The 22,168-nt window shown below is 52.7% G+C and overlaps 1 protein-coding gene across 1 annotated transcript; it reads left to right on the forward strand.

Annotated features, from left to right (window-relative positions):
* Window positions 1–9,844: 9,844 nt before the first annotated feature.
* Window positions 9,845–21,896, forward strand: IGFBP4 (insulin like growth factor binding protein 4). The gene is made up of 4 exons (XM_004434528.3): window positions 9,845–10,467; window positions 17,315–17,472; window positions 18,212–18,346; window positions 20,606–21,896. Exons 1-4 carry the CDS (start codon window positions 10,119–10,121, stop codon window positions 20,738–20,740), a joined length of 777 nt encoding a protein of 258 aa, XP_004434585.1. The 5' UTR covers window positions 9,845–10,118; the 3' UTR covers window positions 20,741–21,896.
* Window positions 21,897–22,168: the final 272 nt, after the last annotated feature.

Consider the following 22,168-nt stretch of genomic DNA (forward strand, 5'->3'; position numbering starts at 1 on the left):
GACTAGCACTTACCTGACATTTAGGAGGCCCAGCAGGGCAGGCACACTCAGAAGGTGGGTTGGGAGCAGAGTTGGATCACCATGTAAGAGAGAGGAATAGAACTGGGCTGGCTCTTAGACCATTAAGTCCAACCTCCTTGTTGTACAGATGGGGAAACTGAGGCCCAGAGAGACGTGTAACTGCAGATGACTGCAATGGGGCAATAAGCTGGCCTGGGGCATGGGGTAAGAAAGCCAGTTATGTCTCCTAATGTGGTGGGGAATGGGGTCACCTGGACCTCTCACTTTCTCCCCAGCTCTGAAATTGGCAGAAGTCCTAGGTGTGATATTGTGATTTATAACAAGAAACATACATTGGGTCTTCATTTAGTTCCTAGCACAGAGCTCCTAAAACCCTTGGAATTTCCTAAGTGATGAGAGCCAGAGGGTGTCTTTTGTTATGTTAATGAGGTAACTTTTGGACAGCTCCTAGGTAACCTAAGGAGGGGGGCTGGTTGCCAGGGGAACCAATTAAGTGATTAGAGGTTTGGAACCTCTAACCTCCAGAGTGGGGAGATGGGCTGGAGATTGAGTTCAGTCACCAATGGCCAATGATTTAATCAATCATGCCTATGTAATGAGGCCTCCACAAAAATCCAAAAGGACAAGGTTTGGAGAGATTCCCGGTTGGTGAACATGTGTAGGTGCTGGGAGAGTGGGGCACTCAGACAGGGCATGGAAGCTCCACGCCCTTTCCCCAGACCTTGCCCTGTGCATCTCTTCCATCTGGTTGTCCCTGTGTTACATCCTTTTATAATAAACCAGTAATCTAGTGAGTAAAATGTCTCTCTGAGTTCTGTGTGCTGCTCTAGCAAATTAATTGAACCCAAAGAGAGGGTCGTGGGAATCTCCCATCTGTAGCTGGTCAATCAGCACAGGTGACAACCTGGACTTGCGATTGGCATCTGAAGTGTGTGTGTGTGGCAGTCTTGTAGGACTGAGCCCTTAACCTGTGGGATCTGATGCTATCTTCAGGTAGATGGTGTCAGAATTGAGTTAAATTGTAGGACACCCTGCTGGTGTTTGAGAATTGTTTGATGGTGTTGGAAAACCCACACATCAGAATGGTGTCAGCATTGTAGGAGGCATTAGGGTGGGGCCCAGAAAGAGAGGAGTAGGACGGGGAGGGGTGCTGTGCCTCTACCTGCATCCATTTCCCTGGCCATCTCATCTCTTTGGGCTCTCGTCCCTTCCCTTCCTCTCCCACTTCACACTTCCTCTCCCACTTGATTACTTGTTTGCTGATGGGGAGAGCCTGAGTAGAGGCTGAATGTCAGTGTGGTCTGACAGAGCATGGGGGAGAGCTCCTATTCCTTAACGAGAGTAAGGGTGGGTGTAGGGGAGGGGACCGGCATTCCTGGTAGCTAGCTGCTCCCTGACTTTGGACTGTGGACTTTGGACTGTGAACCCAGGGGTCTGATCCGAGGAAGAGGATACCTGGAGCTGCAGAAACCCATCCTCCAGTGCATTACCCTCAGAGGGCCCTTGGATGCTGCCAGGAGCAGGCCTGGTGGGTAGACGTGGGCTCTGAGACTTGGTCCAGCGTGGTACCTACTGCCTCATTCCTTCCTCCGAAGAATGAATGAGTGAATGAATGGAGAGGGGGAGTCCGAACTGGGATCTTTGGCTTCAAATCTGTCTCTAAATTTCTCCTATCTCTCCAAGTTCTTCAATTCATGACATCTATCTGTCTTCTCTGCCTTTCCATCTCTCTGTCCTACTCCATGTTTCAGTCTCTCCCTCTCTTGGCCTTCCCCTTGCTAGTATCCCCCTTCCTTCTCTCTATCCTTCCACCTCAAAGCATCGTAGAATCTTAGAACCAAGAGAGGTTATAATAATGATGCCACTAATTGGTAACCTGCTTTCTGGGATATATGTCCTTTCACTTATATGGATAGCCTCATTTGATCCTCCTTAACAGCCCTACTGACTGAAGTAGGGACTGGCATCCTCACTTCACAGATGAGGAAACTGAGGCCCATCATGGTGGAGCGACAAGCCCACAGTGCACAGCTAATCATGGCAGAGCTGAGATTTGAACCCCTGGCTCTGACAGAAAGACCAGAGCTCTCTGCCCCACAGCCTGTGCACCCCAACCTGAGGGTAAAACTCTTCTCCTCTGCTGGCTGTCTGGCTTTCCCCTGGCTTGGGGCCCAGCTTCTGCTGCTCTTTAGATCATCGTGACTGGGTGGGGGTGAGGAACAAACTGTACAGATCTTGAAGATTACTGGCTCCAAACATCAGCCTCTGGAAACAGTGAGGGCTGAGGGGGTGGGGGTGGGAGGAATCCAGGCTTCAGGAGAGACTAGGGTGGGGGCTATGTGGATTAGGGGCTCTGGGCAGGATGGGCCTTATCTCTGGGCCCACTCCGCCCTGTCCCTTGCCCTCAAGTTCCCTCCAGCCCCTACGAGCCATCTTTAGGACTACCCCTACCTCTCAGGACAAGGACAATCGGAGACTGTAGCAGAAGAGGCCTCTGGCATGGAAAGCCTGGTGGGCACTGTGGCTTCTCTCTGAGATCCTCTCTTCCCACAGCTAGGGCTAGATCTGGGCTCTGGGCTGCATTCCCAGTACCCTGACTGAGCGCACCAGAACTCTCAGGTTGGCTCTAGGGCTGGGCAGGCAGGGAAGACACAACAGCCTCAGGGCATACTGGACCCTGACAAGGGCAGCCTGGCGGGAGGAAGAGGTGCTGTCTGGGTTTGCGCAAAACTCTCCAACGCTGTGACGCCTCCAGGGTGCAGTGGGTATGCCAGTTGGAGCCTGGGCACAGGCTCTGTCATGCCATAAATGGGTTTAAATCACATTTAGTTGCATATGACCTTAAGCCAGTCTTTTTACTACCCAGAGGCCCATCTATAAAATGGGTTTATAGGGCTACCATGGTGATTAATAATCAAAATGGCTAACACGTAGCGAGCCTTTCTTTCTTTATACCAGGCACTGTGCTGAGTGCTTTACATGTATTGTCTCTGCAGGTTCTTGCACAGCCCTATCAGGCTGGGCTGGCATTATCCCTCTTTTACAACCGAGGGCATTTAAGGAGAGGGCATTTAAGGATAAGAGGGAGGATGTCAATTGGCCAAAGTCACGGAGCTAGTAAATGGCAAATCCAGAAATCGGTGCAGCCATTTTGGCTCCAGGCTCTTAATCTAACTCACTTGGCTGGTCATGTCTAATAACTAACACTCACTGGGCACTTAATATGTAGCAGGCACCATTGTAAGCATTTTACACAGATTCATTTAATTATTATAGCCACCCTATATAAATTAGTCATTTAATATGAAAGATGAGGACACTCAGGCACAGAGAGGTGTGCTAACTTATCCTAGATCTACTGCCAGGAATCTAGTCCAGGCAGGCTGACTTGCAAGTGACTGACTTAAAAAAATGAACTAAAAAGTTTTTTCTTAAAAAATTAAAGTATAATATACATACAGAAAAGTGCAGAAATGAGAAACATTTAGCTCAATGAATGTTCATATAGTGAATACACTATGTAACTAAATAATAAACATTACCTGTACCCCATAAGACCCCTTCTAGTAACTGCTCCCACCCTTCTCCCCAAAAGTAACCTCTATCCTGATTTCTAAAGCCATAGATTAGTTTTGCCTGTTTTTGAATTTTATATAAATAGAATCATACAGTAGTAATCTTTTGTTCAATATGTGATCCATCTATGTTGTTAGATGTAGCACTAGTTTATTCAACTATAGATTTATCTATCCTACGATTGATCCCAACGTTCAGCTATTCTGAATAATGCTGCTGTGAACACTCTTACACCTGTGTTTTGGAATATATATGCACACACATTTCTATTGGGTGTATATCTCAGGGTGGAATTGTTGATTGCTTCCAGGTGTTTGTACAAATGTGTTTTCTTACCAGCATTATATGCGAGTCTCCTTGCTCCATGTCCCGGTACTGGTCAGTATTTAAAATTTTTACCAGTCTGGTAGGTATGTAGTGGTATCCCATTATGTTTTTCTATGTATATATATTAAATGAGGTATAACCAGAAGCAAGCACTCTTAACTGTACAGCTTCTCATAACAATCCTATGAGGTAGGTGTGGTTATCATCCCCATTTTGCAGATGAGGAAATGGAGGCCATAGTTACTCCCTTTCCCCTTCCTTTCTATTTTTTTTTTTTGTGAGATCAGCCCTGTGCTAACATCTGCCCATCCTCCTCTTTTTTTTTTTTTTTTGCTGAGGAAGACTGGCCCTGGCCTAACATCCGTGCCCATCTTCCTCCACTTTATAGGGGATGCCACCACAGCATGGCTTGCCAAGCAGTGCATCGGTGCGTGCCTGGGATCTGAACTGGGGAACCCCGGGCCGCCGCAGCGGAGCGCGTGCATTTAACTGCTTGCACCACGGGGCTGGCCCTCCCCTTCCTTTCTTACAATCACTCACCTTTCCTGGGGGTCCTTCCCCACTTTTCTCCAGTGGGGTTGGGATGTCTGGTCACTACCAAGCTTGGGAGGCCCCTTGAGCCAGGATGTTCTGGGTAGGGAGAAGAGGAAGGCTGGGGTGAAGTGGGCAAAGGCAGGAAGGAGAGACAGGATAGGGCATAAAGGCTGGTGTTAGGAACCAGAGATCCTAGCTCTGGGCACGGGATGATGGGGCCAGAAGAGAGGCCTGGGAATATGCAGAAGGCATGACTGGTGCTATTTGTGAACTCCTAGTGCTGGTGGGGAGAGAGGGAGGTGTGCAGATGTGCACCTGCAAGTGTGTGTTAGGGATCTCTCTGGATCCTAGGCCTTCTCTTGGGTTTTCTGAGTCTGAGGACTCCTCTGTGAGTCTAAGTATAGAGCCCTTTTGAGGGGTCTTTCTAGGTTCAGAGGTCCCTTGGTAGAGTCTCTTTGGGGTTTTCTAAGGGCCAGGGGAGTAGGAGGCAGGGCCTGGAGGCCTCCAGAGAGTGTGGAGGAAGGGCATGGGGTTTGCTCTGATTCTGGGCTTCTGATCTGTCAGGCCAAGAGGCAACCTGGCCAGCAGGTACCCTGTTCTTTGACTCAACAGGTGTCAGGGGAGGCAGGGCAAACAATTTCCCTACCCTAACATCTGTCTTTCTCTGCCCAGAGTCCCCTCCATGTCTCTACTTTTACAAGTGTCCTCTGCATAGATTCTCCAGGGTTACACCTTCTTCTCCCTCCACGCCCACCTTCCTTGAGTCCTGAGCCCACGGCTCGCTGGCCATGCTCTGGCAGCAGAGGCAGCACGGCACAGGTGGCTAAGTCCATAACAGGCAGTAAATATATTTGGCTTAAGTCTTGGCTGGATTACTTACCAGCTGTATGCCGTTAGGTGAGGCTCATCACCTCTCTGGGAGGTGACAGAGCTCTCACAGGGCTCAACATCGTTCACTTGGCTTGTGTCCCACACTGGCTTTGGCCACTGAGATTCTGTCAGTGCCAATCAGCCTGCAAACAGTGCCAGCACTGAAGGGTTGGGAGCCATGCCAGCATGGGGCCTAGGACTATGCGAAAGGACTCCGGATGTCCTAGATTCCTAGACTGCCAGAGCTGGAAGGGGCTTGACAATTCAGTGAGTTCCCCTCCCCCATTTTACAGATGGGAAAACTGAAGCTGAGGAAGGGGAAGTGACTACAAAGCTGGCAAGTAGAGGAGCTGGGTGGACTGGAGCTATGAAACCAGATCCTGGCCACCCCAACTGCAGATGGACTATCCTCTCCCCTCCCCCTCTCTGCCTGGGTGTTCACTTCTGGAGCCGCAGCTCCTGAGGGAAGGACTCAGGCTCTGTCCTCTGGACCAGACCTCCCTCTGCGCTGTGGTGTCTCTGTGGAGATCCTTGCTCTCCTGGTCTGGTCTCTCCAAGTGTGGGGTCCTGGTGCGCAAGGAGGCAGCCACACTGATGTGCCACTGCTCAGTCCACACTTGGGGTGACTGTGGAGGATGCCGCACCTGCGGCCTGGACATCAGTGGACACGGAGGGGAGCTGAGCTCCCTACTCAGTGTGGGCACAGTGGGCAGTCCAGGGCAGCCAAGGAGGGGCTGGGAAGCCAGAAGTTATGGGGGGGCTTTGGGCCCAGTCCCATGCTAATGTTACCTCTGCTCTGATCCACTACACCCAGCTTGCACTCTGTATCATAGTCTTTTGCCCTTAGCATTGGTTTAGAATGCTTCTGACAGCTATTTTGGAAAGCAGTAAAACATAGGGATTAATCATAAAGACTCTGGGGCCAGACTGCCTGTTCTTCCACTTACTTGCTGTGTGACCTTGAGTAAATGACATACCTCTCTGCGCCTCAGTTTTCCTATTCTGAAAAGGGGATAACGATAGTACCTATATCATGAGGCTGTTGTGAAGCACACACGAGTGAAGCACTTAGAACCATGTCCAGGATATAGTCCATGCTCATTAACGTGTATTTTGCCTACTCCATCAGATAAGATGCTCTCTAGGGCAAACCCATCAGATTGGGGATTCTCTGAGGGTAGGACCGTGTCTTTCCCCTGGGAATTGAGCTCTCTTTCTTCCTGTCGATTCTCTAAGAATCCCAGCCTGAGCCCAGTAGAGGTTTGAAACTTAACCAACAAAGGAGCTAGTGAGACTCTTTCTAAGCAACAAGCCAACGAGGGTGTGGGGTGGAAGAGGCTGGGAGGGACTGGGGCTTTTTAACCCTCCATCCAGGGGCATCTTCCTGACCCTCCGGTCACCCAGGAGGTGAGGGACAGACAAGGATGCTGAGGGGGAGGCAGAGATTCTTTTTCTGGTAAAGCCCTGGGCTGGGAAAGATGGCAGGGAGGGAGTTTCTGCCAGTGGGGGGCTCCAGTTGGTGCTCCCAGTCCTCGAGGCGGCCACAGTCAGGTGGAGAAAACCAAAAAGCAGCATCTGCACCCCACTCATCGGGTTTCAAAGCCCTTTCTGGCCTATTATCAGATTTTTTTCTTGCAACAATCCTGTGGGGAAAGCCCAATTATTATCTTTTTTTTTTTTTAAACAGAGGATGAAAATGACCTTTCAAAATGTTAAGTGGCATGTCGAAGGTCACACAGCTCTTAAGTGGCTGTGCTGCAACTTGACCTCAGGTCCTCTGATTCCAAAGCCCATGCCCTTTATATACAGCCTCTCCCAGACATCAGCAGGCCCAGGGGGGGACACTAAACCCAGTCCTCTGAGAGCTTCCAGTCCGGTAGAGGAGACAGGTCCTGCCACCAGGGGATCTCCAGCCTTGTGCACAAGTTACAGTTTCCAGCAGGGAGAGATTGAAGGGAGAAAACACTTGGTGCCTACTGTGTGCTGGGCAATTTGCACAGGCCACTCTTTCTCTCTCTCTCCCCTCCCCACCCTTCTTTCTCTCTTACGGCAAAGTCCCATTTTCCAGGTAAGGACAGTGAAGCTCAGATAGTAGCTTATCTCAGATTCACCAGTGAGTCCAGTGGCAAAGCTGGGATCAGAATCCAGGTCAGCCTGATGCTAATGCTTGTGCTTTTTCCTCTAGCATGGAAGACCATTGGTGCAAGGATCACCTCCGCCATGAAGTCTTTCCATGTCCTGAATGTATAACTGACCTCTTGTGTCTCTGGGTCCCCATCGTGCCCCATATAAACATCCCCGGGGCACCTGCACATTTGTTAGACTCATTTAATTTATATGCCTGTCTCCCCTCACTAGGCAGTGAGCTCCCTGAAGGCAGAGAGTGGTCTTGGCCATCCCGGTATCCCCTGTATGTAGCACAAAGCCTGTGCACAATAGGTGTTCAATAAATGTGTGTTGTGTGAATGGTGGGGAGCTGTTTGGAAGGCCTCCTCATGTCCGTTTTCCTGTCTCCTTGGAATTATCCCAGACAGTGATGTGGGGGGCAGCAAGAGAGGATGGATTGGGGGGATGCTGGGGTAGGGGTGTGGGCATCTGTCTTACCTGGAAACGTTTCCAGATTTCCCACACTCACCTGCCCTCATCCTTCACTCAGGTACTTCTTTTGGTTTCAGTCCAGCCTCTCCTGCACTCCTTCCTCCATGTCCCAGCACCTTTATCCCTCCCAAGTTTGCTCTCTAGGGGACAAGTCTGGCATTGGGATCAGAACCATCCTTCCTGGTCCCATTTTATTCTCACAAGATCTTCAAGAGGTAGGATAGGTGGAGATGATCTATCTTCCTTTTCTAGTTAGGGACATTCAAGCTCCAAGGGGAAGTGTCCAAGTTCACACAATAAGTTGGTGGCAGAATTGGGTCCAGTGATGATGAAGGACGGGGAGAGGGCTGGGGGCACTTTTCTGAATCAGGGACAGGCTGGGATTCTCCCGGAGACTTGAGGAACCTGGCTCTGTTTGCCCTTCTCCAAGGCAGATGGGACACGAGAGACCCCAGTTCATCCCTGAGATGGCATGGAGAGAATCCTGGAATCTTGTCCCTGGCCATAACTCTCCAGCCCTTCTGCAGTCTTGATGGCTGCCAGTAGGTGCCGTCAGTTTGCAACTTTTGGTTCTGTCCCTCCAGGTCCAGCTTCCAGCCCCTCTCTTCCTCCTATCACCTGGACAGTCTGCATTTGCAGAAAGCAGGAGAGGGGCCCAATTCTTGTGAGACTGAAAGACCCCTGTCCTGGGAGAGGAAGCAGGAAGAGGGTCTCTCATCTGCACTTCAGCTTGGCTGCCCTGCAGCTTTCTAGGCCAAGCCAAAAAAATCCACTGGGTCACTGATTATGCCTGGACAGGCGCCCTTACCCTGAAACCAGCTCCAGGATAGCAGAAACCTTTGTGGGGGAGGATGGGTGAGTACTAGGGGGACCTGAGAGAGAACCTAGGAGACCTGTGGCTGCTTCAAATGCTGCTCTATGGCCCCTTCCAATCCCAGCAGGACCGAGGCAAGGGTGGAGGATACAGGTACCAATAGGATCTCACAGAGGGCCTAGACTACCCGGACACTAGCTCAAATAGCAACACTGGGTGAATTAGAAAAAGGCACCCCTTCCTCAAAACCCTTGACTGCCATCTACTGGAACACTGTCACAACAGCTATACATACCTACAATGACTACAAGAGAAATGTTGCCCCCTGGAGTTGTGCAATGCACAATTTGCACACTGAGAGTGGCAATCTCCCCAGCAAATCTCCCTCTGGGAGTGGGTCTGGGTAGAAGACGCAAACATCCAGGAAGGAGGAAGAGGCTTGGCACCTCCCTCCGCAGGAGTTGGGTTGATTTCATCCTGGGGCAGGCAGCGTGGACCAGGACTCAAATGAGCCCTGGGGAGACAAGGGGCAGGGGGAGGTTGGAAAGGGCAAGTGGGAAGAGAGCCTACTAAAGTCTTAGGGCCATCAGGCCCTTCTGGGCCCCTCCTTGGGTGCCTGTACCCCTTTCCCCACCCCACCCAACTTGGTCTCCAGCGGTTGAGACTGGAAGTACTGGGGTGGGAAAGGACTCTGGCAGGGAGATTGAATCCGCGGAGTCAGGAGTCCGAGCTAGAAGGTCGCGCTCTCAGTGGTGGGACTGCAGGCCGCCTTGGAGGGGTCGGGGAAGAATCCTCCAAGGTCAGGAGAGGGGGCCAAGGAGCAGCGCCTTCGCTTTCCCTTTCCCTTCTCTCTGCTCCCAGGCTCCGGTTCAGAGGCGCTCTCTGCGCCTGCCACAGCTTCCAAACTGCGCCGCTTCCTTCTTGGGCAGAAAAGGACTTTCAGATGTTATAGCGGCGGCGACTCAGGACAGCGCCCCCTCCCCCTAACGGCCGCCTCTCCCTCTCCCCCTCCCCCTCGCCCCCCCTCGCCCCCCCACCTCTGGGAAGGCGCTGGGGGTGTGGCCAGGGGCCGGTATAAAGTCCCGGGGAGCCGGTCCCGGGCAGCCGCTCAGCCCCCTGCCCCGCCGCCGCCCGCCGCCTGGGCCGGGCCGAGGATGCGGCGCAGCGCCTCGGCGGCCAGGCTCGCTCCCCTCCAGCCCGCTTGCTAACTTCCCTGGCTCCATCCCTGTCCGTCAGCGGGCCGCCCCGTCTCCCCGCGCCCTCTGGGTCGGGTCCTCCAGGCACGCCGGGCGCTGCCGCCGTGTGCCCCCTGCTGCCAGCCTGCGCGCCCGCGCTCCCCCCCCCGCGCCCCGCGCCCGCGCCCCTTTCTCTCCCGGTCATGCTGCCCCTCTGCCTCGTGGCCGCGCTGCTGTTGGCCTCCGGGCCCGGGCCGAGCCTGGGGGACGAAGCCATCCACTGCCCGCCCTGCTCCGAGGAGAAGCTGGCGCGCTGCCGCCCCCCCGTGGGCTGCGAGGAGCTGGTGCGGGAGCCCGGCTGCGGCTGTTGCGCCACTTGCGCCCTAGGCAAGGGGATGCCCTGCGGGGTGTACACCCAACGCTGCGGCTCGGGCCTGCGCTGTTACCCGCCCCGGGGGGTGGAGAAGCCCCTGCACACGCTGATGCACGGTCAAGGCGTGTGCATGGAGCTGGCGGAGATCGAAGCCATCCAGGAAAGTCTGCAACCCTCTGGTAAGGTGCCCCTGCCCTTGCACGCCCTCCCTGGTGTGCTCCCCTCCCAGAAGGCCCTTTATCATTCAGGCTGGCCTGGAAGGCCCTTGAAATTCCCTTGTGAGTTGAGGAGAAGGCAGGGCCCGACTGGCATGGGACAGGCTCAGCCAAAGAAACTGCTATGGAGTCCCTAGCAGCCTGTTGCCACCATCAAGAAGGACTCTGTCCCATCCGTCCATCTCAAACCTCCCGAGGGTGCCCAGTTGGGAAGAGAGGTCTTGATGGTAGTCCTGGCCGCTGGTGCAAGAGTGTAAAATTAAGTGACCTGATCCAGCTCACATCCTGCAAGTGAGCAGTCTAGGGCCAGATAACTGGAGGATGGGGATGGTGCTGGGGGGTGCTTTCTGTTCCTGATCCAGGGACCTCACCTCACCCTGCCCACAGGTGAAATCCCAGAGGTCTGAGAAGCCAGGGCTTGGGCTTTTGACATTGAGATGGGGTGGAGTGGGATGTGCACATTAAGGGGAGCTTTTGTCTTGAGGGGCATCAGAGTTACCCTTCCCCGAAGCCCCAGGCCAGCTCACCTTGCTGTTTGAGAGGTGTTGGGAAGACAGGGGTCTCTCTGTCAGGCCTGGGCATCTCCCCCTGCCCTGGTGCACAGGCACCCTACTTCTTCCCGGCAGGTGCCATTTGAGGTGGCAGAAGAGAAGCAAATCTTGGCTCCCAGCCCAGAGCTGCAGAAGCCTAACGGGTGTGGGATAGGGAGGAGAGAAGCAGGGAGAGAGAGAGGAAGCCAGAGAAGAGCTTTAGAAGGCCCCTTCGCCCTAAACTCATTCTTACACTTTCTCTGTTTCCTTTCTCAGTGAACCTCTCAGTTTCTCCTTATAATCTTTCTTAGTCTCTTTCCTTTCTCTTATTCTTTTGTTCTTTCCTGCTGCACCTCTCAACCTCTAGTTTCACTAACAACGTTCTCCAGTTCTCCTTTCCTCAGTATCTTCCGCCCATTATCAGTTTCTTTCTCTTTCTCTCTTAGTGCCTTTTTCTGTTGTCCTACTTCTCTCACTTTCATCTCAGGCTTTCTGTTGCTCTTTCTCTCTGTGTCCCAGTCACTTTTTCTCTTTGTTTCTGTCTTTCTCTGTTACTTTGGAATCTCGCTCTGTCTGCCTTTCTGTATCTCTGCCTCTGTTTTTTGTTCCCTCTCTGACTCTGTTTTGCTCTCCCTGTGCCTCTGTCTGTGTCTGTCTCTTTTCCTGGTGCTTGAAGCTTCCATTGTTGCAGTCCGGATGCTGGGACTCCAGCCCCAAGCTTCCTGCTCTGGGTCCCAGACCGCTCCACTTCCTCAATCCTCTGCAGCTTGTGAGCCGGAGGAGAGCAGGATGCAGGGAAAACAGGAAGGAGGTGGACCCCAGGGGTCTGGGCCTCAGGCCTCTCTGCCCTTCCTGCCCCTGGGCAGTGAAAGATGGGTCAGCAGAAAACATTCTAGGAGAAATGCCAGCCTGGCACCCAGCACATCTGGGAAGGGGGGTGCTGGGGGACCAAGTCACTGCTCCTGGGGCAGAGATGCCAGTGCCAGTGGGAGAGGAAGGTGCTGATACTAGACCAGACTGGGCGTGAGGGCTGAGCCCTTGGGCTCCCTGGGTATAACGGGACCACTTTCCCTTTGTATCTCTGTCCTGCACTGGCCAGTGAGTATCTGGCACCAGATTAGGATGGCTCGTAGCTTCCTTCTCTCTCACCAGTTTGAACACGAGGCAGAAGAGCCCTCAGAGGGTCTTGGGCACTCCTTCTTCCCTGGCTGGGTAGGAATACCCCATCCTGTAGTGGAGGAAAATCTGATCCCCTGGGGCCTTTGAGGGGCATGGCACGAACAGTTTATGATTGTCCTGTGGACATCTTGCAAACGGCCTCAAAAGGGGGCTTTGGGTCCCCTTCGGATTACAGAACCCAGATCTCAACGCACCTCACTCTTCCCTCCTTGCCTGTCTTCCACCCATGCAGTGCATGCAGATATCTGGAGAGGGAAAGCAGAAGCCTGGAGGGCCCTGAGGAAACTAGGTAGCAACTCGGCAAGCTGTGTCCATGGCCTCTCACCTCCTAGTCATCACAGAAGTACCCCCTGCCACGGCCTGGGCCACATTGCTCCGTGTGAATCGCACCCCCAGAGTTGTGCAGCAGCCCTGCAGGGTCTCTGTTGGAACAAGATGGCCAGGGCTCGGTCCCTAGCCCTGCTATTCTCTTCCACTGTCAATAGGCCACTGTCCCTCCTAGGTCCCAAGGCTTGGGCCCTCTGGCCTGGGGAATACATTGGCAGAGGGTATCTGGCGCTTCTTTCTGCCTTTTCCTCTTGGGGCTGAGCTTCAGCAGGTGACTGGAGGAAGGCAGCTTCTTGGCATACCCCTTCCCTTGGCCTGCTACGGTCCAGCTGCCTCCTATTTGTCCTGGGGCAGGTCTCCCACTTCCACCCCCCACCCCCACCCCCACAATGGCCCTCCTGTCCCAGCTTTCTGAGCCAGCAAATGTGGATTAACACCACTCAGGCCACCAGAGGTGGGGGTGGGGTGGGATGTGTGCGTCAGAAGTCCACGATTCTGCATCAGTGTCTTGACCCTCGACTCATGGAATCTAGGGGAGGGGACGGTGGGAAGATCAGTGTTTGGACTGGGGAGTTCCTAAACTGTGCTCTGGGTCCCTCTGGGACAGGATTAGGGAACATGCAGGCTGGGTTAATTTTTAGTCAACGCAGCAAATATTGTCCCCTTTACTTCAGTACTGGGAATCTAGTCATGTCATGGGAACAGGGCCTTCCCAGAAATTCTGTGCCTTGGGGGAGGGGGGAAGGAGAAGCATGGCTGCTTAACATTTTTCCTTTAGTATTGGCAAAGCAAGAATTATTGGTGTCTCGGGTATCAGGAGTCTTTCCATCTAAAGACATAGGAGCTGCTGATATAAGTCTCTCCTCCTTCGTCTCCACCCAGTTTACTTCATTTCCTCATCTGTGAAATGGGATGGCAATAGGACCTGCCTCATAGGGTTGGGGTGTCTGGCATGGAGTAAGAGCTCAATAAATTGGAGTGATGATGAGGATGGTGATGAAGAAGAAGCTGAATGGATTTAAGTTGAAGCTTAAATCCTCCTCTGATGCTGGGACTTTGGGGGATAGTAGGGCAAGTGAGCAAAGCTGGGAGGACATTCAGAGGAGTTGAGAGAGGTAGGGTGGACTTTGATACCTTTTGCTGCTGTAAACATGGGAAGGACAGGCCAGCTTTTCTTCTCTGGCTCTTTAATCTGAGGCCGGCAGCATGGCACAACAGTGAGGGGGACACTCCTCGAGCCAGACCTCAAAGAAAGGGCTTGGTATCCAGCACGGGGAGTCTTCGCTTCTCTAGACAGAGTCCAGGGGAAGAAGGAAAAGGCTTTTCTTGCAAGGCAGATGAGTGACCCTCCAGATCGTGGCTGAAACTTCTGTGTCTGGGCCCACGCAGCTCACAGCCTCACCCTGGGTATCTTGAGGAGGGCAGGGGCTAGAGTTAAGGAGAAATCACGGGGGTGAAATCAGGCAGCAAGAAAGAGGAAATCCTCTAGCTTTGACTATGAACTTTGCAACCAGTGATGCCAAAGCTGTGAAGCCTCTTCTCTCTCTGGGTGCCTTCCCTTTCTCTGTTGCTGGAGCAAAGACCAAGGTTTCCACTGTGATTCGATGTTGTTGGCCTAGTTCCAAGCAGGGGCGTGAGGAGGTGACCTGGTCTATCCCTCCCATCTCCCAAACAAGCCTTTCCGAGGTCAGGAGGTCAGAACTTTCAGGGGGCTAGGTCTGACTGCGGCTCCCGCTCAGAGGGGAACCCACAGGGATTGGGGTTTTTCCAGAGGGAGCCACTTGGGTGAGCAGCACCGGGTGGCTGGAACTGCTGCACTAGTAGGGAAGTAGCAAGTATTTAGCCAGTTTTGGAGATGGGAAGGTTAACATTTTCCAGAGACCCAAGGCTATGACCTCACCCTCCCAAACCAAGTGCCTATGGATGGATTCTGCAGTGGGTCCTCAGTCCTCCAGTTAAGCAAGGCCAGGCGAGGAAAAGTTACAGATTAAATGGAAAGTCAACAAGCCATGGTGCAGTGAGTGTGCCCTGCCCCGGGTCTGTGTCTCTGCTCAGGGCAGGGTCAGAGTGCAGCGTGCACGCGCGAACTAGTGTGTGCCTGGACATGTGATTGTTTATGTTTGTGATTCTTGAGTCCCAGCCTGTCTGTGTCTGAGCGAGCAGATATGGACATAGTCTGTGTACCTATGTCCCCATGAGAGTAAGTAAGGAGCTACTCTCCCTGGCTGGTGTGTTCTACTCTAAGCTTATACACCAGCTAGGGGTAAGTGTGCTAGGCTGTGGGCAAAACTAAGAAGGGGGTGGCCAGGCAGGCTGCCTGCTCAGTTTTCCCCACATAACCCGCTCTATGTGATGTGGGTTACGACCAACACAAGCATATAAGCTACGCTTCCAGGCTCGCCCTATGCCCCATGCAGCCTCAGATTTCAGGGAGTGGACCCAGTTGTCTTCCTGAATGGTACCTCTTAAGTTAAGGGATAAACATTCCAAATGTCCATTAATAATCTCCTGAGTGTTAGTCATTTGTGAACTTTTAGTCATAGAATCTCAGCATTGGAAAGCATGTTTGCAGTCAAACGTCTACTCCAGATCTCTAGATTCGTGAGGCCTCTACCACCCCAATGCTCCACACCTCCAGGGTGGGGAACTCTCTATCTCCTGAGGCAGCCCCATTCATTAGAAAACTCTTCCTTATTCCTCGAACCTATGAACATTCTGCCTGTGACCAAGAGGAGCTAGTGTCACCGTGCAAAGTAACGCTTTCCTGTATGGTCATAAAAATAAAGCAAACTCAAAGGAAAGACAACGAAACCTTTTCAAGTTCAAAGGGTGCCCCCAAGTTAGTGTCATGGGTTGTGGCAAATGAGTCCCTGTAAGACCTTCCAGCCTTTCCCACGTAAAATGGTGGTGCCTTTGTTCACATCTCAGCTCAGCCTCTGTCGTTCTGACACTTGGCTCTAATTCCTTTAGGTCTTTCATTTCCTCTTTCTCTCCATTCCCCACCTCCAGCCTATACCCCTGAAACACTGTGACCCCATCCACAAGTCTCATGGCTTTGTGCAAGGTGGACTTGATGTGGGGAGGGGTCACTGGTCAGCCTGGGCCTTTTTGGCCAGAAAGGTTCCTTGGGGGGGTCTTTAGGGAAGAGCCTGGATCCCAGATCTTTCTACTGTTTCCTAACTGGCTCAGGGTCCCTCTTCTTATGGCCCCCTTGGCACAATCCTCGTCTTCTGAAATTTATCTGCCCCTTCTTCGGCTGCCTACATCAGCTGGGAGGTCTTGCTATAGTGTCTTCTGTTTGGTTGACCCTCAGGAACTTGATGTCATCTCTGGACAGAAGTCCCCTCTGGACTGTCCTTCCTGGGATGTTAAATATGCAGGAGGATGGATTATATCTATCTGCTGCATTTATTCCTTCCCTTAGATTCTTTTTTCTAAGTCAGCCCTGCACCCGTGACAATTCTTCCCATCCTTGGTGACTCAATTTTATAAATAACCTTTGGTGTGGAATCTTGACAAAGTCTTTCTGGGGGTCTGTATTTCTCCTTGCCTGGTTTCCCTTTGTGCACATGCATCCCCCTACATCCCCTGGAATTAGGAGAATAAAGGGAGAACTAAACCCCCAACTAACTTTGGCTAGGCAGAAAAATACCATTTGACCCAGAGGCAGCTCTGGGACCGCTGCCATGCATGGAGGAACCTGCTAACTCCCCAGGAAAAAAAAAATCCTGACGCAAACCAGATGTAACCTTCTGTCTGGCTGCCAACATCTGGAATGCTGGCAGGGACTTTGCACTCAGGCCGGTAGCGAGCTGCCAAGCTGGAGCATTTCAGAGGTGACTCTGATGTGCGGAGAGGTCTTGTAGCCTCTTTCTCCAGCTCAGCCCTGTGTTCTGGTTTTGGCTGCCTGGAAGGAGGAGCAGTGGTTTCGGTTCTGGGACTTCTGGATGGAATTTTTCTTGATTTCAGTTAGAGTCTTTAGGAGATCCCAGGGAGAGGGCGGGGGTCCAACCTCACCATCCCCATCTCCAGATCCACGGTGCCCTGGCTCTGGGCAACAGAAATGGACTTTGGATGGGGTCTGAAGTCTAAGGATGGAAGACATTGGGGTGAGGGACTGAAGGGATGTGTGAGGGTGTTCTCTTGGTCCTGGGGCCACACAGAGTGTCACACACACACTTTCACACGCAGGCATACACACCCACTCCCACTTCTCTCCTGTCCAGCCAATGGGGAGAGCCTTTTGGGCCAGATTTCTCATCACTCATGGAAACTTTGATTCTGGCCATTTGGAAGAGGGTCAGCAGAGCCAACAGCCCTGGGGATCCCCTGGCTGGCTCAGCCAGATGCTGAAAAAAGCAGGAAAAGAGACAAGAAGAGAGAGCAGATGGAGAGGGGGATGGTAGGAGGAGCTGAATGGAGGGGGGACAAGATCCGGTGGACGGCCCCTGCCTGCCTTAGACCTCCCTGCAGGGCCCAGGGGATGGACCCTCCTGCCATCTGGGCAGCTGCAGCTGGTGACTCAGCTGAGGGCCGGACTGGGTGGGGTGAAGGACAAGTCAAGGACTTCAAGAGGAATATTCTCCGGAGGAGATCGAGGGGAGTGGGGAGGAGACTGGGGTACTTCTTTCATTTCTTGCCACCCCCCAAGCCCCCTGCTCTTCCCCAGCGCCAGCCTGGAGAATCTCCAAGAAGCAAACTGATGGGAGGCTGGGTTGGTGTGCTGCCCTGTCCTTTCCCAGTGCTGACCTCTCTCCATCTTGGCCTGACTGCAGACAAGGATGAGGGGGACCACCCCAACAACAGCTTCAGCCCCTGCAGCGCCCATGACCGCAGGTGCCTGCAGAAGCACTTCGCCAAAATTCGAGACCGGAGCACCAGTGGGGGCAAGATGAAGGTCGTCGGAGTGCCCCGGGAGGAAGCCCGGCCTGTGGTGAGGACCTCTGACCTACAGATGCGCATGTGCATAGGCAACAACACCACCACTGCCACCACACCGGATCTGGACTATGTTCATTCGGCAAACATTCTTTGGATGCCTAGTGTGTGCAAGATGCATCTAGTATGCGTCATCAGGACCCAGAGAGTCCTCATTCCTTTCCTTGAAATTGCTTTCCTGCTCATCAGTTCTGTACATTGGTACAGCTGAAGGGATTGTTAAATACTGAAATACTTCTGTACTCGTTGGTAGATAACAGTTGCCCCAAGCCTCCTGATGTTTCTTGGCCCTTGTCATGGATTCCCTACCCCAGAGCTTCTCAGTAACTAAAGGGTTGATGCTGGCCATAGCAGGGGGCCTTGGGACCCCGCTTTAGGGGCTGGCTAATGTCCTTTCTGATGGGTGGTTCTGGCGGATCCGTGCCTGGGTCTTACAGGTTGTTAATTGTATGATTTCATCGATCCTTCTCCATAGGTTTCCACAGCCCCTTTCCCCACGTCCCTTCACTTCACACCCCTCCTTTTTCAAAGCTCTGGCTTAAGATCCTCTCTTCAATGTCCCTTACTGTGCCCCCAGTGTCTTCTGAACCCAAGCCCCTCCCTTCACCTCATTGGCCCTGCCCAGCCTCCAGGCCTTGACCTTCCTTTCAAGGCCTTCAGTCCTTCTCTGACCCCCAGCCCTGGTCCTCCTGCTGCTCTGCCTTCTGCTAAGCAGTTTCATCCTTCCCCTCTAGCCCCAGGGCTCCTGCCAGAGTGAGCTGCACCGGGCCCTGGAACGGCTGGCCGCCTCACAAAGTCGCACCCACGAGGACCTCTACATCATCCCCATTCCCAACTGTGACCGCAACGGGAACTTCCATCCCAAGCAGGTGGGTCTCCCTCTCCGCTGGCTCTGCCCTGACCTCAGCTCCAGGGGCATTCCTGGCCTCTCCACAGGGTGGTCCAGGATGGTGATCTCAGGAAGGGGGAGGCCCCCCAACCTAACCCCTTGGACCCTCCCTAAACCCTCCCCCAGCCTCAGAATCTCGGCTCATTTTGCCCACTCACTCATTTTGGAGATGAGGAGACTGAGGTCCAGGGAGGGGTAAAGGCCAGCCCAAAGTCACAGAATGAATTAATGGTAGGTGGGTTATCCTGCCTCCCTGTCCAGGGCAATTTCCATCATCTCTGGATTCACCATCTGATGTAGACCTAGTACTCCTGCCAACCTCTGCCTCCCAACACTCTCACTCCCCCTACTCCATTCCTATGAGTAGTTCTTTTCTGTCACAGACTGTCTGAGATTTCATCTGGGAATGGAAGGGCTAGGTCATGAGGAGCTGAGGAGGAAACTCAGCTTGCCTCTTCCCTCAAGCTGAACAGCCAGACCACCTGGGGTTCAGCCAGGTTGGAGGTAAATCCAGATCTGACAGTTGGAGACGGGAGCTTTGGGTGGAAGCCTAGGAAAGAGGGGGGCAGGAGAGAAGACATGAGTGTAGTAACCTCCATGCTCTCTCATGCCCTTGGAACTAGGTTCCTCTGACGAGCCCCTCAGGAGGCTGGGATGTGCAGCAAGGGTGGTCTGCTCCAGCCTCATCTCTGACCAGTCAGAGTTGGACCCACTTGGAAGAGTGGCATATCTAGGCAGGGCACTGGGGTGCCTCGTGCTGGGTGTGGCCTGGGGATCCCTGACCTAGATCTCTTTCCCCAGCTATTTGTGGGCATAGGCACACACTCCCACTCCATGCATATCCACAAAATAGGTTGCCACTCGGCCAGCAGAGGCCTAACTAGGAGGAGAAGGGCTGCCCCTGGGTCTGTACATGCCAGGATGGCATGAGGAGGTTATGAGGTGGTGTGCAATGAGTGGACCAGAGGGGGCCCCTCCAAAACCAATGCCAAACCTATCTCCAACATTTATCCCAACACCAATTTTATCCTTGTCTCAATTTTTAAAACCTTTTTCTCCTCATTAAAAAAAATTAATAGACTTTATTTTTTAGAGCAGTTTTAGGTTTACAGAAAATTGAGCGGGAAATACAGAGTTCCCATCTACCCTCCCACCCCCAGTTTCCCCTATTAACATCTTGCATTAGTGTGGTACATTTGTTACGATTAAGGAACTAATATTGATACATATTACTATTATTTTATTTTAGTTTATTTTTTTGATGAGGAAGATTGTCTCTGAGCTAACATCTGTGCCAATCTTCCTCTATTTTGTAGAGGAATCTTCCTCTATTTTGTTCCTCTATTTCCTGTATTTTGTATGTGGGATGCTGCCACAGCATGGCTTGATGAGCGGTGTGTAGGTCCGTTTCGGGGATCTGGACCTGTGAACTCTGGGCTGCCGAAGTGGAGCACACGTGCTTAACCACTACGCCACCAGGCTGGCCTCTTGATACGTTATTATTAACTAAAGTCTATAGTCTTTATTAGGGTTCACTCATTGTGTTGTACCGTTCTATGTGTTTTCTTCCCCCAATTATTGTCCCACTGAAAGTTCTGACACTTGACCCTTTTCCCCCAGACCAATTCTGACCCTTGACACAACCTTCACTCCAACTCTAAATCTGACTCTGAAATACTCCTTTGCCCCCTGCACTCTCTCCTCCTGCTGTCTAATCTTGACCCAAACTTTAGTCCAACTGCTTTAGTTGTTCTGACCTTAGCTTCTATCTTTATCCCAATTCCATTTTTGACCTGGGCTCTAAGCCTAACCCAACTCAAGTTTTAGTCATAATTCTCAATTCTACTGCAACCCTTATCCTGATCTTACCTTAACTTCAACTTGGATGCTGCTCCTAACCACATCCCATTCCTCAAGTCCAAACCCAATCAGAACACACACTCAACACGTCTCCAATCTGAACTCTAGCTTTTCAAACCCAGCTGTACCTTTAAACCCCATGGATCCGGTCTGCCCTCCAGTTGGGCTGCAGAGCCTTCTCAGAGCCCTGACTTTCAAAACTCTCTGGACCTCTCCTTCTCGGCCAAGTTCTCTCCACTGCGAGAGCTCAGAGGACCTGTGCTCATGAAAGAGCCTCCTCCCTCAGAGGCCGTCTTGGAGCAACTGTCTGACTTGGGGGCTGGGCTGGCATTGGGGTGAGCTGCCTGAGAATTGACTTCTCACATCCTTGTCTTGGCAGTGCCACCCAGCCCTGGATGGACAGCGCGGCAAATGCTGGTGTGTGGATCGGAAGACGGGAGTGAAGCTTCCGGGGGGCCTGGAGCCGAAGGGGGAGCTGGACTGCCACCAGCTGGCTGACAGCTTCCATGAGTGAGCCCTGCCAGCGGGCAGGGGACATAGTGCCCCCTGCTACTCTCTCCCCTGGAGGCTGCAGAACTGACCTGGAGCCTGAGTCTGAGTCCTGGCTCTGCCTCCAGCCCAGAAGTTTCCCTTGGGTGTGTGTGTGTATGTGTGTGTGTGTGCGTGTGTTTATGAGCTTGGGTGTGCCCTTGGGATGAGCTGGAGCCTAGGGGTATCCTCTTTGGGTTTAGATAGCCCAAGAGGTCTGAGAGTGGCAATGGGGAGCCCTGGTGTGTTTCCAAATTGATCCTGGATTCATTCATTCATTCAGCCATCTAGCCACTCAGCCATCTAAAAACATTTATTGACCACATACTACATGCCAGCTCTAGTTTTCAGCCCTGGGGGCTCTTATTCTGCCTTCCTCTGATTTGGGCATCTGGGGCCACCTCCTATAAGATGAGCACAACCCTGTGGAAGAAGAGAAGTTCCATTCCCAGAATCAGAGGAGGAAAGTAGACATGTACCTTGACAGCTGTCCCTCCCCTCAATCTAGTCAGAGGGTAGAGGCCGTAGGGAAGGTGTGGGGTGGCAGATGGCTCAAAGGTCAGGAGACCCAGACCCATTTCCAAAGCTCAGGCCTGCCAGGCTCCCCTTCTCTTTCTCCCAGGTCCCTCCAGGCGGAAGGACCTACAGAGACAAGCCCAGGTCCATCTCGGTTTTTGGATTGAGAATTGTGCCATTTGCTTGGTTGCCTGGCAGCTGAGACCCCGCTATAGGGGAGGGAAGAGAAAGGCATGCAGGACAGAGGGTTGGGGAGGTGGGGCTCATTTCTGAGCAGTCAAGATCAGAGGAAAGAATGCATGGTTGGACTGTATGTGCCTGATGGAGAAGAGGACCCGCGTGCTGGGGGTGAGGGACTTGCCTGGGGTCTTGCTTCTTCCCCCATTTGTGGTCACAGCCACGAAGTCACCAGGATGACTCCATCCTTCAGTGGCTCACACCCTGTGGCTCTGCCTCCCTCCCCACATCTCCTTCCCCTGCACCTCCCTCCCCTACACTGCCTTACCCCCTGGGCATTTTCTGGCTTGACTGGATAGAAGGAGACTTAGGGACCTACCAGTTGGCCATGGTATCTTTTCTTTTTCTTTTTTTTTTTTACAAAACAAAAAAAAATCTAGACAATTGTGTTCGGTTGATTTATTTAAAATTAGAGACAGGGATGCACCAGGGGTGGGGAGACCTGTCTTATGTGGTAAAAGGACTGCAAAGGGTCAGCCAGTTCACCCTCCTCTTCCCTGCAGCCTCTTCCTAGGGGGCCTCCCCATCCCTAGAGTCTGTGCTGTCTTTGTTCAGACTCCTGGTGGGCAAATAATGGCTTCTGAACGGAGGGAGCAAGCAAGGACAGCCCTGCTGGGCCAGAGCTATTTCTGGGATCAGCTGGTGTGTGAAGCTGGGGCAT

This window comes from Ceratotherium simum, chromosome 16 (genome assembly GCF_057802395.1).
Source record: "Ceratotherium simum simum isolate JZ-2026a chromosome 16, ASM5780239v1, whole genome shotgun sequence".
NCBI lineage: Eukaryota > Metazoa > Chordata > Mammalia > Perissodactyla > Rhinocerotidae > Ceratotherium > Ceratotherium simum.